This window comes from Coregonus lavaretus, assembly GCF_964263955.1.
Source record: "Coregonus lavaretus genome assembly, chromosome: 3".
In the NCBI taxonomy this organism is placed as follows: Eukaryota; Metazoa; Chordata; class Actinopteri; order Salmoniformes; family Salmonidae; genus Coregonus; species Coregonus lavaretus.
Window position 1 is genome coordinate 13922744 of NC_139990.1, and position 18019 is coordinate 13940762.

The 18019-nt window shown below is 43.3% G+C and overlaps 1 protein-coding gene across 1 annotated transcript in view; it reads left to right on the forward strand.

The window, feature by feature from the left end:
• Positions 1–10554: 10554 nt before the first annotated feature.
• col28a1a (collagen, type XXVIII, alpha 1a) overlaps positions 10555–18019 on the forward strand; it is a gene marked incomplete at both ends in the record, with an annotated part of 30327 nt that continues 22862 nt past the window's right edge. Inside the window, 15 exons of the mRNA XM_084157157.1 lie at positions 10555–10675; positions 10856–11027; positions 12065–12191; positions 12476–12742; positions 12983–13003; positions 13092–13151; positions 14671–14724; positions 14887–14931; positions 15029–15055; positions 15335–15379; positions 15733–15777; positions 17294–17347; positions 17463–17531; positions 17659–17727; positions 17924–17992. Of these exons, the coding sequence (XP_084013283.1) occupies positions 10555–10675; positions 10856–11027; positions 12065–12191; positions 12476–12742; positions 12983–13003; positions 13092–13151; positions 14671–14724; positions 14887–14931; positions 15029–15055; positions 15335–15379; positions 15733–15777; positions 17294–17347; positions 17463–17531; positions 17659–17727; positions 17924–17992 (1245 nt within the window). The remainder of the gene's footprint in view (positions 10676–10855; positions 11028–12064; positions 12192–12475; positions 12743–12982; positions 13004–13091; positions 13152–14670; positions 14725–14886; positions 14932–15028; positions 15056–15334; positions 15380–15732; positions 15778–17293; positions 17348–17462; positions 17532–17658; positions 17728–17923; positions 17993–18019) is intronic.

Here is an 18019-nt window from a genome sequence, read left to right on the forward strand (position 1 = left end):
ACACCCCTGGTCACTCTTAAACACAGTTCACGTTCATAGCAGCCACGTTGTATTCCTTCTCGCATCTATGTGCTCTCCTCTCACCTTTTCCCTTCATTTGTGGACTTCAATGCACAACACATCAGCTGTATGTGACCAGGTGAAGAAACCTTTCCTAGCCAAACCATATCATCACTGCTACACACAGCCTACATAGTTGTCACCATATTAGTTAAAGTAACGTCATAGTCAACATAGCTAATATAACTACTAGTAACAAGTTTGTAAACCCAATACAATCATGCAGTAACTTTAATATGTATACAGTGAGGGAAAAAAGTATTTGATCCCCTGCTGATTTTGTACGTTTGCCCACTGACAAAGACATGATCAGTCTATAATTTTAATGGTAGGTTTATTTGAACAGTGAGAGACAGAATAACAATAAAAAAATCCAGAAAAATGCATGTCAAAAATGTTATAAATAGATTTGCATTTTAATGAGGGAAAATAAGTATTTGACCCCTCTGCAAAACATGACTTAGTACTTGGTGGCAAAACCCTTGTTGGCAATCACAGAGGTCAGACGTTTCTTGTAGTTGGCCACCAGGTTTGCACACATCTCAGGAGGGATTTTGTCCCACTCCTCTTTGCAGATCTTCTCCAAGTCATTAAGGTTTCGAGGCTGACGTTTGGCAACTCCAACCTTCAGCTCCCTCCACAGATTTTCTATGGGATTAAGGTCTGGAGACTGGCTAGGCTACTCCAGGACCTTAATGTGCTTCTTCTTGAGCCACTCCTTTGTTGCCTTGGCCGTGTGTTCTGGGTCATTGTCATGCTGGAATACCCATCCACGACCCATTTTCAATACCCTGGCTGAGGGAAGGAGGTTCTCACCCAAGATTTGACGGTACATGGCCCCGTCCATTGTCCCTTTGATGTGGTGAAGTTGTCCTGTCCCCTTAGCAAAAAAACACCCCCAAAGCATAATGTTTCCACCTCCATGTTTGATGGTGGGGATGGTGTTCTTGGGGTCATAGGCAGCATTCCTCCTCCTCCAAACACGGCGAGTTGATTTGATGGCAAAGAGCTCGATTTTGGTCTCATCTGACCACAACACTTTCACCCAGTTCTCCTCTGAATCATTCAGATGTTCATTGGCAAACTTCAGACGGCCCTATATATGTGCTTTCTTGAACAGGGGGACCTTGCGGGCGCTGCAGGATTTCAGTCCTTCACGGCATAGTGTGTTACCAATTGTTTTCTTGGTGACTATGGTCCCAGCTGCCTTGAGATCATTGACAAGATCCTCCTGTGTAGTTCTGGGCTGATTCCTCACCGTTCTCATGATCATTGCAACTCCACAAGGTGAGATCTTGCATGGAGCCCCAGGCCGAGGGAGATTGACAGTTCTTTTGTGTTTCTTCCATTTGCGAATAATCACACCAACTGTTGTCACCTTCTCACCAAGCTGCTTGGCGATGGTCTTGTAGCCCATTCCAGCCTTGTGTAGGTCTACAATCTTGTCCCTGACATCCTTGGAGAGCTCTTTGGTCTTGGCCATGGTGGAGTGTTTGGAATCTGATTGATTGATTGCTTCTGTGGACAGGTATCTTTTATACAGGTAACAAGCTGAGATTAGGAGCACTCCCTTTAAGAGTGTGCTCCTAATCTCAGCTCGTTACCTGTATAAAAGACACCTGGGAGCCAGAAATCTTTCTGATTGAGAGGGGGTCAAATACTTATTTCCCTCATTAAAATGCAAATCAATTTATAACATTTTTGACATGCGTTATTCTGGATTTTGTTGTTGTTATTCTGTCTCTCACTGTTCAAATAAACCTACCATTAAAATTATAGACTGATCATGTCTTTGTCATTGGGCAAACGTACAAAATCAGCAGGGGATCAAATACTTTTTTCCCTCACTGTATAGTCAGTTAGCAGTTTAGCAATTACACCGGTGGGCCCCGGTGGCAATACATTTGTAAAACCAAAAGCTTACCTTGACTTGGAAGAGTTCCAGTGTTGTGTTGGATAGTCATAGCCAGCTAGCTAACAAAGCATCCCTCTGTTTGAGCAGGGTGTTTGAGTAGGCTAAACTAGCTAGCTGCATTTTCTAGCTAAGTAAGTGAAACTGAAAGTGAAAAAAAATGATGAAATCTCTCTTGTTTCTCCTTCATTTTGGAGGAAATTAATTTGTTAAAAACTGTTCAACTATTGTCTTTCTCTCTTTAAGTTAACTACTCACAGCAGTTTATGCACTGCAGTGTTAGCTAGCTGTAGCTTATGCTTTCAGTCCTAGATTAATTCTCTGATCCTTTGATTGAATGGACAACATGTCAGTTCATGCTGCAAGAGCTCTGATAGTTTGGAGGACATCCTCTGGAAGTTGTCATAATTACTGTGTAAGTCTATGGAAGGGGGTGAGAACCATGAGCCTCCTAGGTGTTGTATTGAAGTCGATGTACTCAGAGGAGAATGGAAGCTAGCTGTCCTCTGGCTACACCATGGTGCTACACTACAGAGTGCTGTTGAGGCTACTGTAGACCTTCATTGCAAAACAGTGTGATTTAATAAATTATTTGGTGATGTGAATATATTTAGTATGGTTTTATCTAAAAAGGATAACTTTAAAAAAATGTTTTACAATTTTAATTTGTATGAAATTCACTGAGGAGGATGGTCCTCCCCTTCCTCCTCTGAGGAGCCTCCACTTCCCCCATACAGTTTGTGCTTTTCTCAATGGAGTTTCATTTCTCAATCGAGTCATCATATAGAATACCTGTTTTTGGGGCTGTAGTGGAGCGGGTCGAGAGCTTAAAGTTCCTCGGTGTCCACATCACTAAGGATCTATCATGGTCCACACACCAACACAATCGTGAAGAGGGCATGACAACGCCTCTTCCCCCTCAGGCTGAAAAGATTTGGCATGGGACCTCAGATACTCAAAAATGTATACAGCTGCACCATTGAGAGCATCTTGACTGGCTTGGTATGGCAACTGCTTGGCATTTGACCACAAGGCGCTACAAAGGATAGTGCGTACGGCCCAGTACGTCACTGGGACCGAACTCCCTGCCATCCAGGACCTCTATGCAAGGCGTGGTCAGAGGAAGGGCCTAAAAATGGTCAGACTCCAGCCACCCAAGTCATAAATCAATCAATCACATTTTATTTATAAAACCCTTTTTACATCAGCAGATGTCACAAAGTGCTATACAGAAACCCAGCCTAAAACCCCAAACAGCAAGCAATGCAGATGTAGAAGCATAGTCATAGACTGTTCTCTCTGCTACCGCACGTCAAGCGGTACCGATGCACCAAATCTGGAACCAAGAGGACCCTGAACAGTTTCTATCCCCAAGCCATAAGACTGCTAAATAGTTAGTTAAATAGTTAACCAAATAGCTACCCGGACTATCTGCATTGACCCTTTTTGCACTAACTTTTTTGACTCATCACATACGCTGTTGCTACTGTTTATTATCTATCCTAGTCACTTTATTCCTAGTTATATGTACATATCTACCTCAATTACTTCGTACTCCTGCACATCGACTCGGTACCTATACCCCGTGTATAGCCAGGTTATCGTTACTCATTGTGTATTTATTATTACTTTTATTATTACGTGTTATTACTTTTCTATTATTTCTCTATTTTCTCTGTCTTCATTGTTGGGAAGGGCCCGTAAGTACGCATTTCACAAAGCATGTGACAAATAAAATTGTATTCGATTTTGAAATGAAAAATTAATAAAATATTGCTTAATGGCACAAGAGCTGTAATGATTGTCTGATAGTGGTACTATTATTCGATATGCTGCTTGCTATATTCTTCTTCTTGATGGGTGGGAAAGGAGAGGAGTAGCCTAGGGGAAGGCAGGACAGCTGCATATTGTGGCATGTTCAGACATACTGTACACTACCGGTCAAAAGTTTTAGAACACCTACTCATTCAAGGGTTTTTCTTTATTTTTACTATTTTCTACATTGTAGAATAATAGTGAAGACATCAAAACTATTAAATAACACATATGGAATCATGTAGTAACCAAAAAAGTGTTAAACAAATCAAAATATATTTTATATTTGAGATTCTTCAAATAGCCACCCTTTGCCTTGATGACAGCTTTGCACACTCTTGGCATTCTCTCAACCAGCTTCATGAGGTAATCACCTGGAATGAATTTCAATTAACAGGTGTGCATTCTTAAAAGTTAATTTGTGGAATTTCTTTCCTTCTTAATGCGTTTGAGCCAATCAGTTGTGTGTGACAAGGTAGGGGGAGGTATACAGAAGATATACCTATTTGGTAAAAGACCAAGTCCATATTATGGCAAGGACAGCTCAAATAAGCAAAGAGAAACGACATTCCATCATTACTTTAAGACATGAAGGTCAGTCAATACGGAAAATGTCAAGAACTTTGAAAGTTTCTTCAAGTGCAGTCGCAAAACCATCAAGCGCTATGATGAAACTGGCTCTCATGAGGACCGCCACAGGAATGGAAGATTTACAATGGATATGTCAAATGGGGACTTCCAAATGGATATACAGTACCAGTCAAAAGTTTGGACACACATTTTACATTTACATTTTTAGTCATTTAGCAGACGCTCTTATCCAGAGCGACTTCCAGTTAGTGAGTGCATACATTTTCACACTGGCCCCCCGTGGGAAACTAACCCACAACCCTGGCATTGCAAGCGCCATGCTCTACCAACTGAGCTACAGGGGACACACATACTCATTCAAGAACAGCTCAAATAAGCAAAGAGAAACAACAGTCCATCATTACTTTAAGACATGAAGGTCAGTCAATCTGGAAATTTCAAGAACTTTTAAAGTTTCTTCAAGTGCAGTCGCCAAAACCATCAAGTGCTACGATGAAACTGGCTCTCATGAGGACCGCCACAGGAAAAGAAGACCCAGAGTTACCTCTGCTGCAGAGGATAAGTTCATTAGAGTTACCAGCCTCAGAAATTGCAGGCCAAATAAATGCTTCACAGAGTTCAAGTAACAGACACATCTCAACATCAACTGTTCAGAGGAGACTGCGTGAATCAGGCCTTCATGGTCGAATTACTGCAAAGAAACCACTACTAAAGGACACCAATAATAAGAAGAGATTTGCTTGGGCCAAGAAACATGAGCAATGGACATTAGACCTGTGGAAATTTGTTCTTTGGTCTGGAGTCCACATTTGAGATTTTTGGTTCCAACCGCCGTGTCTTTGTGAGACGCGGTGTGGGTGAACGGATAATCTCTGCATGTGTATTTCCCACCCTAAAGCATGGAGGAGGAGGTGTTATGGTGTGGGGGTGCTTTGCTGGTGACACTGTCTGTGATTTATTTAGAATTCAATGCACACTTAACCAGCATGACTACCACAGCATTCTGCAGCGATACGCCATCCCAACTGGTTTGGGCTTAGTGGGACTATAATTTGTTTTTCAACGGGACAATGACCCAACACACCTCCAGGCTGTTTTACCAAGAAGGAGAGTGATGGAGTGCTGCATCAGATGACCTGGCCTCCACAATCCCCCGACCTCAACCAAATAGAGATAGTTTAGGATGAGTCGGACCGCAGAGTGAAGGAAAAGCAGCCAACAAGTGCTCAGCATACGTGGGAACTACTTCAAGACTGTTGGAAAAGCATTCCAGGTGAAGCTGGTTGAGAGAATGCCAAGAGTGTGCAAAGCTGTCATCAAGGAAAAGGGTTGCTATTTGAAGAATCTCAAATATAAAATATATTTTCATTTGTTAAACACGTTTTTGGTTACTACATGATTCCATATGTGTTATTTCATAGTTTTGATGTCTTCACTACTATTCTACAACGTAGAAAATAGTAAAAATAAAGAAAAACCCTTGAATGAGTAGGTGTTCTAAAACTTTTGACCGGTAGTGTAGATACATACATGATTGTTAAGTTGATAGCCTATCACTTTTACTAGATATCGCTTTTCCCAGTCAGAGACAGTCTGTGAGAGAGAGAGATAGAGAGACTGACTAACTCTTTATTTTTATTTTTTTTAAATAAAAAGGCTAATAGTTTACATACCAAGGTGGACATTTCTTCTATTAACTTCATGTTGCTCTTTCCCATGAATGTAACGACTCTCCATCATACAATATGAACTATGTTTAAAACAACCTCTTCCCCAGTTTCACATATCTATCCCAGCATCATGCCTATCAGGTACCCATCTGAAAGGTTTGATACAACCACATGAAGCCCTCAAACTAGTCAAAGTTGAAGCTGAAAACTGCCACAGGGAGTTGAAGCTGAAATTGCCACATGTTTAACAAATGATCCAAGTATGGCGGGTTCTGGAAAACTACACACCCTCAGGCCACTCATGTATGAGCACCCAAGGGCGTAAAACTGTCTCTCCTGAGTTCTTCTTGCTGCTGCTGCTGCAGATATATGTGACACTTTGAAGTCACATTCCGTACATTTTGAGCACTTCTTTTTTATTATACTGAACACCCAGAGTTCAGGCCGGCTGAATTTAGTTTTACAGTTTTAAAACCAAGCCTCGGTGGTGCTTGTACACAAACTGCAAGGCAAATGCTGTAAAAAAATTAATTCATAAATGTCACACACCGGCTTCTCTGCAGCTTCACATCTCACTAAATGACAGGCCTTGGCGGAAGATCTCTGTGGAATTTATCTAGTGCAATACCATGGATGCTACTGCGAGTCCTATCAAGGGCTTATTCATTAGAACATTTTGAATCTTGCAGATAGAACATGGAACCTTTAGAATTTTGCAGATAGAACATGGCACATTTAGAATGTTGCGGATAGAACACAGACCTTTAGAATGTTGCCGATAGAACATGGAACCTTTAGAATGTGTCTGATAGAACATGGAACCTTTAAAATGTTGCCATATTTATATCCGCAGCAACACTCGGACCATTGGACCCTGTTGAACAGCACACCCCCATGTCTAGTCACAACACTATTTGGTGTTTTGGCCTCTTGGATGACAGACCATGCAAACTCCCAACTGATGGAGAGACAAGACAACCTGTGTTAGATTCCTATTCTCTCAATCAGAGCCTGCTGCCTCTGTGGAGTTGTTTTCTATACGGTCTAATGTTGTTTGACTTTCATTATCTCAGTCGCATGTTTAGTCGCTGCACCAGGAGAGACGGCAGGAAGCCGCCCTCCAAACTCCCTGGCCGGTGGAGGCGGGGCTGGCATCGGTCCTGCCGCCAGGCTCTGCTGGTTTAACAGCCTGGCCCAGACACCCAGACTGAGCCCAGACACCGACCCAGTACTCATTCACAGTGCATGGCTTTCACAGCACTACACTGAATAATAATAACACCACACGCCACTGAGCAGACACTTTCATCCAAATCGACTTACAGCACAGTACAGTGCATACATTTTTAGTAAGTGTAGGCCTTTGTAATCCCTGTGGGAATAGAAGCCACAACCTTGGATTTAGCTAGTGTCCTGCTCTTACCAACTGAGCAACACAGGACTTCAATTCTGGCCAGGCAGTTATCAAGGAACATTCCTTCAACATTCTCAGAAGCAGAACTTTTTGACAGGCATGTTCTGCGGTTTGACATCTTTATAGTCTACTGTGCCATGACACAGGGTTAGTAGTGCCTGGAAGGAGAAGCAGCATGATCCCTGTCACATAGTGTAGATGTAGATCACTGCCCCCCTCCAGCTAGTAAGCACCCTCCTATGCACCCTTCAAATAGGGAACTACGGAAGTTTATGACCGATTCCTCAGGATGACATTTTAAGCACTGTGAAAGACAAATATATTAGTCTACTAATGCAACCACCACCTGTGTCCTATTATCAATATAGGTTTGTAATGTGAGCATTTTAACAGTTCGGAATGTAGCTTAGAATGTGTTTGACAACATGTCATGACGTTTGTGAACTTGGGTTCCTGTGATAGTGAGTGACCTTGATGAAGTCGCTAGGTGTCTTCATTACGTCTTCAGAAAAACACATTGTGTCAACATCTGTAGTCTTTCTGGTCTGTTGCACCAAACCTGGTACATCTCATGGGAAGATTGTTAACCTTTTCAGCTGGAGCAACCCCTCTTTCTCAGACACTTTTGATTTACGTCGTCGGGAGTTGCATGAAAACCCTTTCGGACATGTCTCTGTGCTGTGATGTTTCTTTCATATTGCAGTCATCCAGATGAGGTTTGGTGCTTGCTATTCTATGAACTTGTGGCGTTGCTACTTGGAGTGGGTCCAAGATGTTACTCAATGGTCATCGGTCAAGGATGTTTTCATCCTATTCCTTTCCTTTAACAGATAATTCACTCCATCCCTACACTCTTAGAAAAAAAGGTGCTATCTAGAACCTAAAAGGGTTATTCGGCTGTCCTCATAGGAGAACCCTTTGAAGAACCCTTTTGGGTTCCAGATGGAACCCAAAAGGGTTCTACTTGGAACCTAAAAAAATAGTTATCCTCTGGGGACAGCCAAAGAATCCTTTTGGGACCCTTTTTGTGCAGGAGTTGGGTGACCTACATGTACTCCAGACCTAGGTACAAATCATAACTGAAACTCTTGAGGTGCACATTACTTATTTAGTTTGACCAACATACAAGGTGGGCCGAGTTTGCACTTTTGGGATTATTACATTGGTTTCATTTTAGGCTAGCCTACCGGGCAAGCTAAATCAAGTGCACCTCCAGTTTTTTAAAGTATTTGACTTACAGTAAGCATTTGATCCAGGTCTACAGTACTCATGTGTTTTAACCCGTAAGTCATATTTAGTGCCATATTGGCCCTGTTGAGTTTTAATAGCATGTCGGTGACTCAATGGATCATGCTAGAAACTCAATAACTCTGAACAGAAACCTCTAACTTGATCGTTCAGATGAGTTAGTTGAACCATGCAATGAATGATGGATGAGTAGGTGCTCACATTAAAATCTTCAAAGAGCCCACAAAGGAGTAATAAAACCCTTCAGTTATTGGGGGATGGGGGGGGAGGACAGAGGTTCATCATGACTGTCTGTGGGTTCAATGAGACTCAATTGCCTACAGCTATGAATATAAACATATACAGTAGTCCCACTAGGGTTATATATTTGATTGTAACATATTAATACCATTAGGTTGGGTGGGAAGGATGTTGAAGGTTGATAGGCCACAACATGCTTTGTGCACAGGGCCTATCAATATCTATTATAGACCAATAGTTGGCATGAATGATGACTGAGAAAACAAATGTGGTCTGACCTCAATAATGTAGAGTGAAAAAAACGGAATTACTATTGATGTTATCAATATGAAAAATGTGCAATAACCTAAACTCGTATTTTTTTTCCCATCAATCTGATAATAATCAGCCCTGTAGCTTTATAAAACACTGGTAAAGGGAGGCATCCCCGTGCCATTTGACAACAGTGCGATGGTAGGTGCGCTTCATAAATATTCAGTGTTCCCAGTGCAGCCCCCTCGTGCAGGTTTGAATCGATTCGTGCGGTTTGATCACCATTGCTCTCTCTTGCTTTAGGACTAAACCGGGGATAAAAATCTCGCCCACCGGATTATGTAATTGAGACCAAATGAGCTGACTATTACTGTGATTGATTGTATTTAAATGAGAATCAAGGTAAGTTTAAATTGATTTGAAACTATGTTATGTAACACATTCGTGTCAAGTGTAGGCTATTGAACATGTAGAGAGAACATTTTTGTAGACAAACCAATGACAATCGCATTTGTTGCATATTGTATTCCAGATTGAAATATATTTTTAAAATAAATAGTGATAATAATGATGAGTTCAGGGTTGTCTGCGCTATTAAATCAGTCAATCCGTTGATTTGAGAGCATTAACTAGTTCTCCGAATAATTATCAGGAATTATGCATTTATAATCACATATTTACAACGAAATATTTGCAGCTAAATATTATGAATAAGGCTGAGACCAATTCCAATTCAAATAAATCAATTGAAATGACCTTTCATTTTCTGAAGAAAAAATGGTGTCTGACCATATCCTGAAAATTACTGCTATAAAGGCAAAAGGTAACTGGCAATAACTTTGGTAAAATAAACAAATGATCTGAAACATAGAGCAGTGGTTCTGGTCCCCTGGGTAGTCATTTTGATGTTACACCTGCAGCTATTCCCTCACTGGAGGCTTCATGTGCACCCTGTTCCCTTTGCATGCAACCAAGTTATGATACCACATTGTCCCAAATGGATCTAGCGTCATTTATTGTTGTGTATTATGGTGTTGCTGCCCTCTAGTGTGTACAGAAGTCATAGCACTCTTACATTTTTAAAAACATTTTTAGTCATATAGCAGACGCTCTTATTCAGAGCGACTTACAGTTAGTGAGTGCATACATTTTCATACTAGTCACTCTTCTGTGACTAGGCGTGTGTGTGTGTGTGTGTGCGTGTGTGTGTGTGTGTGTGTGTGTGTGTGTGTGTGTATGTGTGCATGTGTGTGTCTGTGTCTGTGTGTGCTGTGTGTATGCTGAATTAGGAGAAGGAGTCTCAAATTTGTGTTTGGTTGGTTCTAGGCTGAGCTGCTGGACAAGAGATCAAGATGAGGAAGTTTGTGGAGCTGTTGCTCCTCATGTTGGTACTAACACACACAGCCAGGGGCCAGAGCAGGAGGAGGAAGGGCCAGAGAGACGACAACCAGGTCCTCCAAAATGAAGGAAAAAGTAAGTGGGTTTCATTCATTAATTCATTCATCGATTCGTTCATTCTTTCATTTATTCATTCATTCATGCATTCATCCATTCATGTATTCATGCATGTATTCATTCATTCATTCACTCACCTTTAATCCTCTCCACCCTCTCTCTTTCCATCCCTCTCTCTCTCTTCCCCCTCCCCAATAGTTCTGATCTGCCCGGTGGAGATCATGTTCATCCTGGACAGCTCAGAGAAGGCCAAGGTGCTGCTGTTTGAGAAGCAGAAAGACTTTGTCCTGCGTTTCAGCACGCGGCTCATGCAGATCCAGGCAGCAGGCTGGAGACTGAGGTTGAGGCTGGCCGCGCTGCAGTACAGCAGGTTGGTACTGTAGAGGTTAGAGGGATGAGGCTGACTGTGCTGCAGTACAGCAGGTTGGTACTGTAGAGGTTAGAGGGATGAGGCTGACTGTGCTGCAGTACAGCAGGTTGGTACTGTAGAGGTTAGAGGGATGAGGCTGACTGTGCTGCAGTACAGCAGGTTGGTACTGTAGAGGTTAGAGGGATGAGGCTGACTGTGCTGCAGTACAGCAGGTTGGTACTGTAGAGGTTAGAGGGATGAGGCTGACTGTGCTGCAGTACAGCAGGTTGGTACTGTAGAGGTTAGAGGGATGAGGCTGACTGTGCTGCAGTACAGCAGGTTGGTACGGTAGAGGTTAGAGGGATGAGGCTGACTGTGCTGCAGTACAGCAGGTTGGTACTGTAGAGGTTAGAGGGATGAGGCTGACTGTGCTGCAGTACAGCAGGTTGGTACTGTAGAGGTTAGAGGGATGAGGCTGACTGTGCTGCAGTACAGCAGGTTGGTACTGTAGAGGTTAGAGGGATGAGGCTGACTGTGCTGCAGTACAGCAGGTTGGTACTGTAGAGGTTAGAGGGATGAGGCTGACTGTGCTGCAGTACAGCAGGTTGGTACTGTAGAGGTTAGAGGGATGAGGCTGACTGTGCTGCAGTACAGCAGGTTGGTACTGTAGAGGTTAGAGGGATGAGGCTGACTGTGCTGCAGTACAGCAGGTTGGTACTGTAGAGGTTAGAGGGATGAGGCTGACTGTGCTGCAGTACAGCAGGTTGGTACTGTAGAGGTTAGAGGGATGAGCTAACAACCAGAGAGTCTCCGGTTCTATCTCATGGCAGCCGGGACAAAAATCTGGGCGGGAGTGGGCTGGCAACTAGTGGGTTGCTAGTATTAGTATCCCACTGTAGATGTAATCTTCTGCCCTTGTGCTCTCCATCTAACTGCTCTAGATTTAACTGCTCTCCATCTTCTTCTTCTTCTTCTTCTTCTTCTTCTTCTTCTTCTTCTTCTTCTTCTTCTTCTTCTTCTTCTTCTTCTTCTTCTTCTTCTTCTTCTTCTTCTCCTAGCTCTGTTTCCCTGGAGCACAACTTCCGGGACTGGCAGGATGTGGATGTGTTCCAGAGCAGAGTGGCATCCATGGCCTACATCGGACACGGAACCTACTCAGCCTACGCCATCACTAACGCTACACAGGTCTGCATATCATTATCTGGTAGTGCTTTATTTGGATAGTCCCCTACAGATGGTTGATGGATGTTAAACTAACCATCAACTAACCGTTCAACTAACTATCCACTAAACCTAACCCTAGTCCTAACCCCAAGCCAATAGGGTTGCATATGAAAGTTTGTTGATAGTTTGATTATCTATAGAGGACTATCCAAAGAAAGTAGAACCAATTGAGAACAAAGTGCACCATACAAAAAACAAGTATGAGACTCAATACCAAAGTACAATCAAATGATTATAACACCCAGATGTTTAGCCGTGAGACAGCGGCCAACAGCCTGAGGGTGATGTTGCTAATGACCGACGGCGTGGACCATCCCCGCAGCCCCAGTGCTGTGACCGCCGCGGCCGAGGCTAAGAACCACAACATTCGTCTGTTCACCATCGGGCTATCGGGTCTACCCTGGGACGGGCCCACCAATGCCAGGCTACGTTCCATCGCCAGTGCCCCGCCACAGCAGCACGTCCTCAGCCTTACAGACAACCTGCTGGAGGATAAACTCTTCAGAGAACTGGTGAGTGGTGATGGGAGTGAGCTGTCCTCAAGGATACCAACATGTCTTGACATTGCCATACAATTCTAGATGTTTATGTTTTCCTTCAGCCCCTAAATCCCGATTCAGTAGGGCTCATGCTGTGAGTTACCTGACCAGGATTAAAATGGCTCAATTTAAACATATACATTACTGAGCACCTGAGTGTGAGCTATCAAAATATAAATCACCGTTTTTTTTTGCTATTTCTTCTTTTTTTAGAACGCGCTTGTCAACACAGGGGTAAATATGTCCCTTTTTCTTTTCATTTGGAATGTAAATATGATTATCTCTGAGGTGTATACTCAAATGTTGCTTCTCTTGGTTTTAGTGCCCACAGCCAAAGTCCTGTCTGTGTGATAAAGGAGAGAGAGGTCCCCCTGGAAGCCCAGTGAGTCCACTTCTGTCTCATTGTCGAACTTGTTCTTGTTTTGGCTCAAAAGCATCTTCTAGTAGCTAGTAAACACTATACGCTATAACTCTTCTTCAGTTTTAATTTTGTTGTCTTTTGTCAATTCAGTCAATTCAGGAAGTACACTGACATTTAAATTCCAATTTTCCTCATTGAAAAGCACTGACTGGTTTGATGAATTGACCTCATGTGTCGAGGTTGATGTGTCCAAATTGACAGTGGTTTACTCTGCAGTACAGAGGAGCAGTAATCCTCAGACAGGCCTGTGTTATTGCTGGCAAGTTCACCAGTTGGACAACCATGGGCTGTAACCCCCCTACATATCCCTTTGTATGCAACCAGGGGCTTTCCCAGTCATAGCACCCAGTCCCTAACGCACCCTAACTGCTCAACGCCCCTCTAACACCCCTGCATACCCCACTGTATGCTCATAGCAGGTGCATCTGGCCTCTTTGTGAATAGGATGAGTTGTATCTGGCCTCTGTGTATACAAGAGGGGTCCTGGGCATCACATCAAAGAGTAGGAAGTGTTTCCCACACTGCAAGTGTAGCAGAGCTGTACTGTGCGAGGGGGCGAAGGGTCATGGCGTAAAATAAAAGAATAGCATAGAGGGACTGTGTTTTGACTAGCAGGCCTTTTGAAGAGCAACTTTTGGCTGGAAGCAGAGGTCAAGGATAGGAGATTAGGTGTGGGCAAACACACAGGGAGGGGATGGGCCCCTGACACTATTGAGTTTACTGAGGCTATACGGCACAGTGGCCCCTGACACTATTGAGTTAACTGAGGCTATACGGCACAGAGGCCCCTGACACTATTGAGTTTACTGAGGCTATACGGCACAGTGGCCCCTGACACTATTGAGTTTACTGAGGCTATACGGCACAGTGGCCCCTGACACTATTGAGTTAACTGAGGCTATACGGCACAGAGGCCCCTGACACTATTGAGTTGACTGAGGCTATACGGTAAAGAGGCCCCTGACACTATTGAGTTTACTGAGGCTATACGGCACAGAGGCCCCTGACACTATTGAGTTGACTGAGGCTATACGGCACAGAGGCCCCTGACACTATTGAGTTAACTGAGGCTATACGGCACAGAGGCCCCTGACACTATTGAGTTAACTGAGGCTATATGGCACAGTGGCCCCTGACACTATTGAGTTGACTGAGGCTATACGGCACAGAGGCCCCTGACACTATTGAGTTAACTGAGGCTATACGGCACAGAGGCCCCTGACACTATTGAGTTGACTGAGGTTGTATAGGCTACCACAGGGTTTGAGGCTGATAATACATAGAGAGGTCACAGGAACAGCATAGACAGGGACATGCACCGAACGACCACGGTCACCTACGCACAAATCTACACACACTACAGGGATGTTATGGGAACAACCAGGGATGAAAATTGGCCCCAAAAAATCACATTCTGTCCAATAATCTGTCCATTCTGTCCTCTGATGGAATGATCTCTCCATTCCTGTGTAATCTGCAGGGGAAATCAGGCCAGCCTGGATCTGACGGTACTCCCGGTCCTAAAGGATTTAATGTAAGTTCTTCGTTTTGCCCTGAGATAATCCCACCAATGTTCGTTTGTTGTGACAGAAAGAATGCTGTTTTCTTTATATACGTTGATGTTCGTTGTAATGTTTTTATATATGTTGATGGATGTATGGATGTATTCACTGTCTGGTCTCTGGTGTCACTGTAGGGGGAACCTGGTATCAATGGAAGGCCTGGGATGGAGGGTATCGAGGTACTGTAGCATAGATGACTAAGCCAATCTATACAGGTATATTGTTGACTTATAACTGATGTATCGATTTTTATTGAGATCTCTCCCATTGTTTTAGGGTCAGCCCGGCACTAGAGGGGGAAAGGTGAGATACCAGTACTACTTGCTGACCATAAATGAATGACAGTACATTACAGCAAATCATTAATTACAGCAAAGAAAACTGACCCATGATGGATTGGATGCTGAATCATAGTGAAACAGCTCGTCAAGGTCCCAATGCTACTCTGACAACAAACACTAGCTAACACATGCTAGCTAGATACCATCAGTTTGAACCAGTGCCATCGTCCTCTGGCACGCCACGGTTTAAAAGGCTCAGTGCAGTCAAAATTCTGTCTTCTCTGCTTTTTCTGTTTTCCAGGGGGAAAGAGGCGAGTGCGGCACCCCCGGGATGAAGGGAGATCATGTAGGCACGCCTCTGCTCTGTTCATTGTAAATGGCTATCCCCCACGCTAACTGCTACTCAGTGCATTCAGATGCCTTGCTGACTTTGGATGAATTACATTGTGATGTGAAGAGATAAAAAACAAAAAAATGTATGCACTCACTAACTGTAAGTCGCTCTGGATAAGAGCGTCTGCTAAATGACTAAAATGTAAATGTAAAGAGATAGCTATACGCTAGACTCAACAGCTTGTAAGCTTGTAACTCTGAGTTAGAGTTGCACATGTCCTTTTTAAAGTTCTTGCGACTTTTGGCTGCACCCTCAATGGGTTGTTTTGTCCCTCTTCCCCTCCTGACTGTGACCTGTTCCCACAGGGGCCAAACGGACCTCCAGGCCCTCAGGGACCCAGAGGAGAGCAGGTGACTCAATAATATAATATAACTTTATTGTCCATATGTTACAGCGAACAATATGGTCAATATGGTGGTGGCATGGTCATTTTGGAGACATGCAGATCAATGTTTTTTCCCAGAGGCCTCAGACAATGTTTGCTTGGTTATTGTCATGTCGATACAGACTTGGGGCCCTACAAAATAGATCAAAATAGATAGCCAAGTCCCAGGGATAAGTCAAAGTCATTATTTCTGTGCTGCAGGAGTGACTGTTTTGTGCTTGTGAAACAAAAAGAAAACTCAACTTCGTATCGATTCTTTCTAACACACTTTATCACTGTACAGGGAAAATGTTATATTTGACTTACCCTGGAAACAAGAGGAGGCTGGTCGGATGAGCTATAGGAAGACGGCTAATTGTAATGCATGGAATGGAATCAATGGAACAGAGTCAAATATGTGTGATGTGTTTGACTCCGTTCCATTTATTCCATTCCAGCCATTACACTGAGCTTGTCCTCCGATAGCTCTTCCCACCGGCCTCTGCTGGAAACAGGAAAACAACTAGGTTTAATTGAATAAGGCCCTGAGTATCTTTAGAATCCAGTATATGTACTTACATGTGTTCTAAATTATAATGTCTTCGATTTACATACTGAGGAGAAATCCCCATGGCCATAACAATTTTGAAAAATCCCACTCCTCACACAACACTTTGCCCATTCATACCTGTGTGTGAATGAGTGAGTGGTCAAATTGAACGATTCCTGTGACTACACCCCCACATCCGACCCTCCACTGGAACCATCAGTATCTCATGGAGATGCACACTGAGTATGAAGCTTTTCTCCCAGTCTGCACTTATGGAATGTGAGTCCTGGATTAGTCCTTATCCCGTCCTAATGGAGCCTATCTAAAGAAGGGAATCCAAGCCTGCAGTTTATTGTCTTTATCTCCCACCAGACTATTGTCCTGCAGCATTAGTGTTTCTGCACATGTTATCCACCCCCCCTTAATTCCTCCTTAAACGCTTTTCACGCCCCTCCTGCATTAGCATGACAACAGCAGTCCATCGTCTGAATACGGTGGTGGTTTTTAGATTTTAGTTTTAGGCCTGGTCCAGACCACGTTCCCATGGGGACTGGGGAGTACCTATGCGAATAATTGTAGAAATATGGAGGATGATCAAACATAATTTGATTGACCACACCCTGACCCTCCAAAATATACATGACCTGTTTGCCATACCATAACATTGACCAGAGAATTTGAAACTAAACATTGCTGCTCACACGCATTTTTGTAAAAAAAAATTACAAAGTAAGCTTAGCGGGATATAGAGGGAATTTTTAAGAATTTAGAACATTCAGTTGATTTATTGATTTATTGGTTTTCTTATTTGGGATTATACAGTATTTGTGTATGTGTGTGTGTGGTGGGGAGGGGTTCTAACAAGGAAAACTCAAGGCCCTGTGAATTTAGCCTACTGCAGATTATTTAAATTCAGGCATTGACCGAAGTGTTTGTCTTGTCTCTGTTGCAGGGTCTTATTGGAGGTCCTGGGGACCAGGGCTCTGAAGGACCTGTAGGACCCAAAGTAAGGATGACGCTAAACTTCCTATACCTCCAGAAATGTTCTAGATAAAGATAAACAGCTAAAATGTACTGAGGAAGTTGGGGAAAGGTGAAAATGATGCCCCTCTCTTTCCCAGGGTGACCGTGGACCTGGTGGAGTGATGGGACCTCCAGGGGATACTGGCATCGGCTTTCCTGGACCTAAGGTTAGTTTAGATCTGTTGTTAGGGGTGACTTCTACCTCTTTTCTGTCATACGATCTCTCTAGTGATCCCTCTAGTAATCCCTCTAGTGATCTTTCGGATTCTAATCCTAGTTTCTCCTGTATCCTAGGGCAATAAGGGAAATCAGGGAAGGCCTGGACCCAATGGTCCCATGGGTATGGGTGAACCAGGACTGCCAGTAAGTTCACAATGTTTGTTAGGTGTTATGGCTAGATATCTTTCTTATGTCAATGCTTGCTTGACATAGCCCTCTTGTAGAATTACCCTGCAGTGTGTCAGGCTATCCACTAGGTGGAGACATATTGTAAATAATTGAGCTTTGCTCTATGCTGAGGAATATATGCAATTTTTATCCTCTGTATTATGTCTACTAGGGTCCGATTGGTTCTCCAGGGGTTCAGGGAACACAAGGGTCCCCAGGAGAGGGTCTACCAGGGCCTAAGGTGAGACACCATCACTAGCTGTTCAAC